The sequence below is a fragment of the Brassica oleracea genome, chromosome C6 (genome assembly GCF_000695525.1).
Source record: "Brassica oleracea var. oleracea cultivar TO1000 chromosome C6, BOL, whole genome shotgun sequence".
NCBI classification, from domain to species: domain Eukaryota; kingdom Viridiplantae; phylum Streptophyta; class Magnoliopsida; order Brassicales; family Brassicaceae; genus Brassica; species Brassica oleracea.
Genome location: NC_027753.1, coordinates 23,084,257 through 23,093,323, shown reverse-complemented (window position 1 = coordinate 23,093,323; position 9,067 = coordinate 23,084,257). Strand labels below are relative to the sequence as shown.

The following is a 9,067-nucleotide window of genomic DNA, read 5'->3' as shown; positions in this document are numbered from 1 at the left end:
TCAGTCGAAACCATATATCCCTCAGCAATCACTTCAGCATCATTAGTCCAAGCAATAATTTGGATTCTATCTTCCAATGCATTTGTAGCCTGAGTAGTCATTCAAAAACATAATATACGGATCACCTAGTACATAACCTTTCTAATGATATAATTTTTTAAATACACTGAATAAATGACTAGTAATCTTACCGAGGAACCAGCAGTCTTGTTTGCAGTTGGAGAATTCATATTGTCGAGAATGAGGTTATCGAATGGCCATGCAATTTTGGTTCCCATAGCATCTCCAAGTAAGGTGATAGCTGTTGTAGGCCTCCATACATATGCTTTCTTATCAACTACTAAGTTAACAAGTACAGCTGCTTCATTAGGTCCAAGTGGAATACGATCAATATTGTAAGCCGGTTCAACAGAGCATAGATCTCCTTCACCGACAACAACATCGTCTTCGGAATACCAATCATGTAGCTGACACCTAAGTGATCATTTACTTTTACCAGTGTTGCCGGATTGTGAACGATCATCCTGATCTTTCTGAGAACATAAAAAACAATTAATATTCGGCTGAGAGAGGATATTATAAGCACATTACCTTATTCACTTACACTTACACTTTTTCCTTTAGCTTAGTCATGAACCAAGTGTTTCAGATCTTCAACCTCAGTGACCAATGCTGCTTGCTTAGCTTCAAGCTTCTGCACATGTGCATCTCGAGCATGTATGAAAGCTAGCTTGGTAGCAGTAATCCCTCTTCCCATTCCTCTGACTCTTCCATCCTTGTCTTTACCTAGAACCTGACTCACATCATCTTCTTTAACACTAATAGTGGAGTTTGATCCCATCTCACTATCAATTTTTTTAATTTGTTCCTGATCGATATCAAATTTGAAGTGGTATCAATATAGATAATCAAGTATAACGGAAAAAAGGTTTGATAACTTCTTACAATTGTTTGTTCAAACTCTGGTCTCACGGCTCTTCCATCTGCATGTGTATGTCCAGCTATTCAGATCTTGCTTCTAGTAATCTTACTCGGGTCAGATGCCTTTTTTTTTGTCTACAAGTAGCAAAGAAAGTAAGGTATAAAGAGAACTTAACTCACCAATACACTAAATCACAGAAACATACCATTTCATCAGCAAGGCGGCCCATTCCTTTCCGACTGGTGGTGTGTGGAATCTGACGCATCCGCATATCTCTGAATTGCTCACTTCGTTCCTACAATCACATTCCAATTATAAATATAGCAAACCTTTAATTTAACGGAAAGATTTAAAATAAACCACCTTGAAAGAGTGTTCTGTCCTACTCTTCACCCACTTTATTCAAACAGCTTCATTGTGAATGTTGCTTGGTTTTACGGATCGTAGAGTTTTGTATTCATTGAAGAACGCAGTTTCTTAACTAGCCTTGACTTATAAGCTCTAAAAACGCAACCCATTTGCTGGAAGACAGACGTCTTTTGCCAATCTTCTGTCAAATTGAACCTCGCCTACAATAATTTCCTACGTTATCATATAAAATAAAGAAATATGAAGTTTTTACGAAGTAAAAATAAAGAAATTGGACCTGCACCTCCTCCCACATTGTATCTTTGGTCTGCTCATCGATGTGCCTCCAATCGTCCACAAGAACTGGTACATATTCTCTCACAAGAGGTCCAAAGAAAGAAGACAGTGTAACTGAGCCTCTCCCAACAGGTTCACCAAATCTGTTAAATTCAACTTCCACCTTCTCCTCATGCCTTTTAGCCACTTTATTCATCTTCGTTGGTCCTCTAGTTCTCCTCTTCTTGTTCTTCGACTGGTTTGTTAGACATTCTTCTTGTTCTTTTTCGACTTCTGGTTCTGGTTCTGATTCTGCTTCTTCCACTGTATTTTCTTTGTCTTTTTCTGATACTGCTTCTTCAACTTCCTCATAATCGTTTTCTTCATCTTCTTTCTCAAGCTCATCCTCAGGGTCTTGAACATACCTCCAAGCATCAGGGTCTTCATCATGAAAATCCTCAGGCTCTTCATTACAAACATCCACATGCTATTCATCATGCACTTCCTCAGGTAGCCTTACTTCAGCAGGTGATGGATTCTTCCTTTTACGGCTGACTTTTTGATTAACCAGCTGACGCAAGCTTCCTTGAGTAACAGTATGTTTTTTCTGTCCTCTGATAGAAGTTGTCCCCTCAATGGGAGTTGCGTCAAGGCCTTTTTGACGATTGCTGCGTCTTGGAAAGATTTGGGTGCCTTTCTTAGTCATGACTCTGAAAATAAACAGAAGAGAGATTTATTATAATCTGATACTAATCCTAGCTCTAGTAATCCTAACACTACTAATCTGCTACTACTAATCTGCTACTACTAATCCTAACTCTACTAATCCATTATGTAGATTCCTTCGCAGTCATCCCTAACACAGAAACTCTCATCATCAGAAGATTGATTCTCCAAATCTTCACTGTGCTGAAGCGATGATACCGGTGCAACAAACTCTGCTTCTGTCTCCAACTCATGGTATCCCCTTGGTGGCGCTTTCATAACAACATACCAAGGTGATGATTCATCTTCTCTGGAATAGAACACTTGTTTTGCTTGAGACAGCATAATATAGGGATCTTGGCGAAATGCAGACTGATTTACATGTAGGTTCACAAGCGTAAAGCCCTCTTCTTCTGTCACACCATGCCCTTTGTTGGCCCACTTACACTTGAAGAGTGGAACCTGGAACATGTGATAATCCAGCAATATTATCTCTTGTATGACTCCGTAGTACGCAACAATGTCTGCCTTCTGATTAGTATCTCGAGCACTGGAACGACACATGGTGAAAGCTTCATAAGACACTCCACTGTTCTGAGTCTTTCTCTGTACATCATCAGTATGAAATCGATGCCCATTAACGATATATCCCTTGTACGTTTGTGCTTCAGCTCTTGGTCCAAAAGCTAGCCACTTTAGCTTCTTCGAATGATCTTTTGAGTTACTTGGGATCTAGTGACAAAGAAAGAGAAAAAAAAGAACTAGCTTCAAATAAAGTATTAGGTAATATAAACCATAAGATATGTATCTGTAACTGATCATATACCTTCTCTTTAACCCACTGTGTAAACCTTTCCCCATGATTTTTCCACAAATAAGTTTTATTTCTTCTACACCGCACATGTTTATCTTGTAATTCCTCCAAGTGCATACTGTATTTAATGTCCAAACGTCAAACATGGATAAAACATATAGAAAATACAGGTTTCAAAGGTGGTGATACTTACTCAACATATGGAGTGAACATTTCTGTGTTCATCATAACATATCGATGTGCTATCTCCCGCTCTTTCTCAGTTAGTGTAACTGCTTTAGCCTTGTGAAATGGACGACCTTCAAGGATGTCGTCACATGGTTCAAGATCTTCGTTACGGTTTGCATTTTCGCATGCTGCTACAGAGGTCTTAAGAAACTCCAAACAGAAGGCCATGCATTCTCCTGCCATGTATCCCTCAGCCATACAGACTTCTGGTCTAGCATAGTTTTTAACAAATGATTTGAGTGTCTTCATATACCTACATCTCAAACAGACACCATATTAGGCACAATAAGCTTGCATTTAACAAAAAAAAAAGAGTTAAATAAACAAAAATCAGTACCTCTCAAACGGATACATCCATCTAAAGTGGACCGGACCACCTAAACGTGCCTCCCTTGCAAGATGAAGAGGAAGGTGGAACATGATATCAAACAAGGCTGGAGGAAAGAACCTCTCCAATTGGCACAATGTCTCGACAACCTCATTCTCCAAAGATACAAGCTTCTCCGGGTCAATCACACACTGACATAATTGATTGAAGAAGTTGCATATTCTATTCACTGCAATCCGAGGCCCAGTTGGCAGCATTCCTCTCAGAGCCACAGGTAACAGGTTTTGTAGCAACACATGGTGATCATGAGACTTTAAGCCACCAACGGTAGGAGGAACAACTGAAACACAGTTGGAGATATTCGCACAGTAGCCATCCGGTCCTCTGAACTCAGCCAATCTCTTGCAGAACTTCTTTTTCTCTGTCTTCGACAGCCAATAAGCAGCAGGTGGTAAGTAGTTTCTCTTCCCACGTACTTGCGCGTCTAAGTTTTTCTGAATCCCAATATCTTCCAAATCATGGTGTGCCTTCAAGCCATCTTTTGATTTAGCACTTTGCATGAGGAGGGACAATATGGCATCAGACACGTTCTTCTCAACGTGCATTACATCGATGTTGTGACGTACATGCAGATCCTAAGACATGAAAACAATAAACTAAGTTAGACAATGAGTTAAAAAGTAAAAAATGTAAAGATCAGAGAGTATTCTAACCTTCCAGTAAGGTAGATCGAAGAAAATAGACCGCTTCTTCCACCTCCATCGATCACTTTCTTCATCACATTCCTCTTCTGAAAGCTCTTCACCATCGACCAAACCAGATCTCTTTCTTTTTCCTTTCTTATCTAAAGGTCGACCAAAATCATTTCTAAAGTCTTTCAGCTGCTCAAATATCTCAGCCCCTGATTGAATTCTCGGTACTGTTCCTTCTTCTAAGGTGTTATCAAACCAACTCTGTCTGCATCTGTAAGGATGGCCAGGTCTGAGTCTTCTTCTATTGCACATGTAGACATGTTTTCTACTAAACTTCAGCCACCTAAAAGGTGTATCCTTGCCACAAACATTACATGCTTGTTTACCTTTGACTTTACAGCCTGCCAACGTCCCCAAACCAGGATAATCACTGATAGTCCACATCAACATAGCTCTGAGATTAAAAGTTTCCTTGGAAAATGAGTCATAAACCTCCATACATTCACTCCATAAATCCTGTAGATCTTCTATCAACGGTTGAAGATAACGTCGATGTTGTTGCTCGGTGCTGTTGGTCCAGGGATCAACATAGTGAGCATAACATTCTCTGCCTTCATACACAATGTAGGTGTCATGTTGTAGTTAACTAGCAGGACTGGCCATGTACCGTACTTCGTGCTCTGGTTTGAAAATGGGTTCATCCCATCAGTAGACAGACCAAGTCGAAGATTTCTCGGGTCAGACGCAAACTCTGGCCATTTTGCATTAACCTGAGACCAAGTTATTGAGTCCACTGAGTGCCGCATCGTCCCATCTTCTGAAGCATTGCTGAAATGGCAACGCAGATCCTCGGCCATCCTTGTTGATCTATACATCCTTCTGAATCTGTCCTCTATCGGGAAGTATCTAAGAACCTTAGCAGGAATCCATTTCTTTTCCTTTTTCGTGTGCTTGTCTACTTCCCATCTAGAAGCTTTACATCGAGGGCAGCTTGTCAAATCTTTATACTGCTTCCGGTATAAGATGCAATCATTCTTGCATGCATGAATTTTCTCATAGCCAAACCCGAATATCTTCAAGTAGTTCTTCATCGCCTCTGTTGATGTTGGAAGCACGTTATCTTCCGGTAGCATGTCGTGAACTATCTTCAGAAGCTGATCAAAATAGTTCTCTGACATTCCGCTCTTCACTTTTATTCTGTAAAGCCCCATGATAGCTGACACTTTGGTGTAGTTAGGACATGCGTTGTAGAGAGGAGTTTCAGCATCTTCCAACTTCTTCATAAACTCTTTGTCTGCTTCTTCTTCAATACCATCATTCTGATCTGGCGTGTCACTCCGGGGATCTAAATTGTCATCACCATCGAAGAAAGTAGCTCTAAACAACTCATAAGCTTCACATTCAGAAGTCTGTTCATCACTTGTCTTCAATTCCCTTATCTCCCCGTGCTTACTCCAACATTTATTTTTCTTGTACTTCTGATCCATTCCTTTAATAACCAGATGATCCAAGACAGTGGCTACTAATTGGTGGCACAGATTTCGGCATTGGAGACAAGGACAAAACATCTTTGCGGGATTACCCAACCTCTTTGCTGACCCATAAACAAAATCCGTTGCTCCTTGCTCATACTCAAGGCTAGTCCTATAAAGCAGAAAATATTTGAAAATTCAATCATAATAAACTCAGTTGTAAGTAACAGAGTTAACGATAATTACATATAAAACCATACCTTGGAAGCCAAACCCAAGACTTATCCATGTCACAGCACCACCACAGCTCCAAGCTCAAAGGGTTTTGCAAACATGTGTGATAATGAACATAAGCCCAAATACACTAAGACTTTAGAGACACATACGAGAGAAGAGAAGGATTATCTGCAAAGTACCTTTACGTTGCAAATATCTTGTAAAATATAATCTGCAAAAGAAAGCAAAATCGTTTAAAGTTAGACAAAACTAAATCACTTAACACTACAATCTGTCTGTGAAATTACAAATACCTCAGCTTGAACCCACCACCAAAAGCTGTCTGTGAAACCTGTTTTAAAAGCCTTAATTAGTCAACAGAAACATTGAAACCCCTTTCTCAAATAAAAACCCTACAATTATACATACCTCAGCTTCCGAGATAGATCTTGAGCTGCCGATGATTCTCTGTAAAAATTCCCAAAATCGGTCAAAAATCCTAAATAATTAACATTTTGAAACCCTAGATCCATATAATTATCGATTACACCGAAAAATCAAACCTTCAATCGAATTCCGAAGACTCTAGAACCCCCACGGGTTTTGAATCCAGATCTGGTTCGCGGAGAAACTTTATCGAAGAAGAAATCTACTAGCTTTTGAAATCGAGAGGAGACGAGAGAATTCAATTGAGTCAGCCGAGATTTTCCCGAAACAAAGAGATGTGAAAAAAGGAGGGAGAGGGAAGAGACGAAAACGATGAAAATGATGAAATTGTCTAAGTACTTTAACCGGGAGAATGAAATAATTTTCCGCCTAAACCATACATAGCGTCTGAAGATTACCAAAGCTATATAAAATAAAAAGCGTTACACAACTTAGACTCCGAAAATATAACATAGCATGCGTAAAAAAAACGCTATCTTAAAAAAAGGGTTAGGTCAACGATAGCATTATAGGCTAAAACGCTATCTTATTATGCTATCTTTCCCCCCTTCCCTTGTAGTGCAAATGGACGGTTGCAGTACCTCCAATTCGAAAGTTCAATGTTGGGGTCAAAAACAGTTACGACGGAGTTAACATTCAAAACGTCTGAAGAAGAAAATGAGAACTTTCTTCGACGAATACTTTTTCGAAATAGATTCTTTCTTACGAAAAGCTTTGCGGAGGAAACACGAGACATCAGACAAGAGCTCGAAAAAGGTCGCTACGCAATGACCGAACGCGTATTCCGCTCGGTCGCTACGTAGCGACCGAGCGTCCGTTCCGCTCGGCCACTATGTAGCGATCGAGCTCGAGCCAAGCTCGGTCGCTACGTAGCGACCGAGCTCTTCCGAAACGTCGATACGACATTAGTCCATGCATTCTCGTCTACCCTTCGATGCTATCTCCCGAAGACCGTAGCGAACCCATTTCATGTTTCCCGCCATTCTAAGTCATCGATCAAACTTTACGGTAAAAACCGCAGAAACTCGAAACGATCTCCTTGTTATCGAGCTGACGATCCGAGATGTCGACGTCGCTAGGGTGCTAATCGACACCGGATGTTCGGCCGATATCATCTTCAAAGATACTCTCGAGAAAAAGGGGATCGATCAATCCGAAATCGTGAAATACCCTAGCCCACTACTGGGACTTTCGGGAGAAACAACCATGGCATACGGGTCGATTAATCTCACAGTCAAAGCCGGAACCGTGACAAGAGTCACAGAGTTTCTAGTCGTTGACCGCATCTTACAACGTTATCATGGGAACACCATGGTTGAACACCATGCGTGCCATCCCATCAACGTACCATCTTAGCCTCAAATTCCCAACCCCTAACGGAGTCGAGGTAATATGGGGAAACCCAAGAGTATCACAGGTGTGTTACACCGCATAACAAAAACGAAAAAGACCAGACCTCGAGACCACTCCTAGAAAAGCGGAGAAAAAGATCTCCAACAAGGATTCGTGAAGTCAAGATTCAGCGGAACTCTTCTGGCAGTCTCGTAACATCACGGCCCTAGAGGAAAAATGCGAACCAACTTGCGAACCTGTGGTCACAGTCTGTCTCGACGAAGCATTTCCGGAACGATGCGTCGAGATCGGAGCCAATCTCCGCGAGCCTTTGAGGACATAGCTCATAACCTGTCTAAAAAAGAACGTCAATACTTTCGCATGCGCCACGGAAGATATGCCAGGGATCGACATTAACATAACGGGTCACGAATTAAATATCGACCCGACCTTCAAACCCGTCAAACAAAAGAGGCGGAAGCTAGGACTCGAACAGGCTTCCGCGGTAAACGACGTGGTCGAAAATTTGCTTAAACGGAAGTGAGGTATCCAGACTGGCTCGCTAACTCTGTAGTAGTCAAAAAGAAAAACGGGAAATGGCGAGTTTGCATGGATTTTACCGACCTAAACAAGGCCTGTCCAAAAGATAGTTTCCCTCTGCCACACATCGATCGATTAGTGGAAGCAACGGCGGGTAACAAACTTCTGTCTTTCATGGACGCTTTCTCAGGTTACAACCAAATTACGATGAACCCTGACGATCGCGAGAAGACTGCGTTCATTACCGATCGCGAACCTATTGCTACAGGGTAATGCCCTTCCGCCTCAAAAACGCTGGCGCAACTTACCAACGACTCGTGAACCGTATGTTCTCTCAACAACTCGGTAAAACGATGGAAGTTTATATCAATGACATGCTCGTCAAATCCCTCCAAGCAAAGGATCACGTATCACATCTCAAGGAATGTTTCGCCCAATTAAATTCCCATAACATGAAGCTCAACCCGACAAAATGCAAATTCGCCGTGGCATCAGGGGAATCCCTCGGCGAATTTGCATTTNNGCATCGAAGCTAATCCAAAACAGATCAACACACTGATCGAGATGGCTTCACTGAAGAATAAGCGGAAAGTCCAAAGAATGACCGGTAGGGTCGCGGCACTTAACCGATTTATTTCACGATCAATGGACAAGTGCCTGCCTTTCTACGATGTCTTACGGGGAAATAAAAAATTCGAATGGTCGGAAGAATGCGAAAACGCTTTCCAACAGCTGAAGCGGTATTTA

The 9,067-nt window shown here is 41.4% G+C and overlaps 2 protein-coding genes across 2 annotated transcripts; both read right to left on the bottom strand.

The window, feature by feature from the left end:
• Positions 1-2,368: 2,368 nt before the first annotated feature.
• On the bottom strand, positions 2,369-4,811 carry LOC106297770. The gene is made up of 5 exons (XM_013733943.1): positions 4,335-4,811; positions 3,631-4,256; positions 3,259-3,546; positions 3,078-3,183; positions 2,369-2,983 (listed from the first exon to the last, which is right to left on the bottom strand). The coding sequence occupies exons 1-5, from the start codon at positions 4,809-4,811 to the stop codon at positions 2,369-2,371; spliced, it is 2,112 nt and encodes a 703-aa protein (XP_013589397.1).
• A 32-nt stretch (positions 4,812-4,843) lies between these two features.
• On the bottom strand, positions 4,844-6,074 carry LOC106297769. The gene is made up of 2 exons (XM_013733942.1): positions 6,046-6,074; positions 4,844-5,957 (listed from the first exon to the last, which is right to left on the bottom strand). The coding sequence occupies exons 1-2, from the start codon at positions 6,072-6,074 to the stop codon at positions 4,844-4,846; spliced, it is 1,143 nt and encodes a 380-aa protein (XP_013589396.1).
• Positions 6,075-9,067: the final 2,993 nt, after the last annotated feature.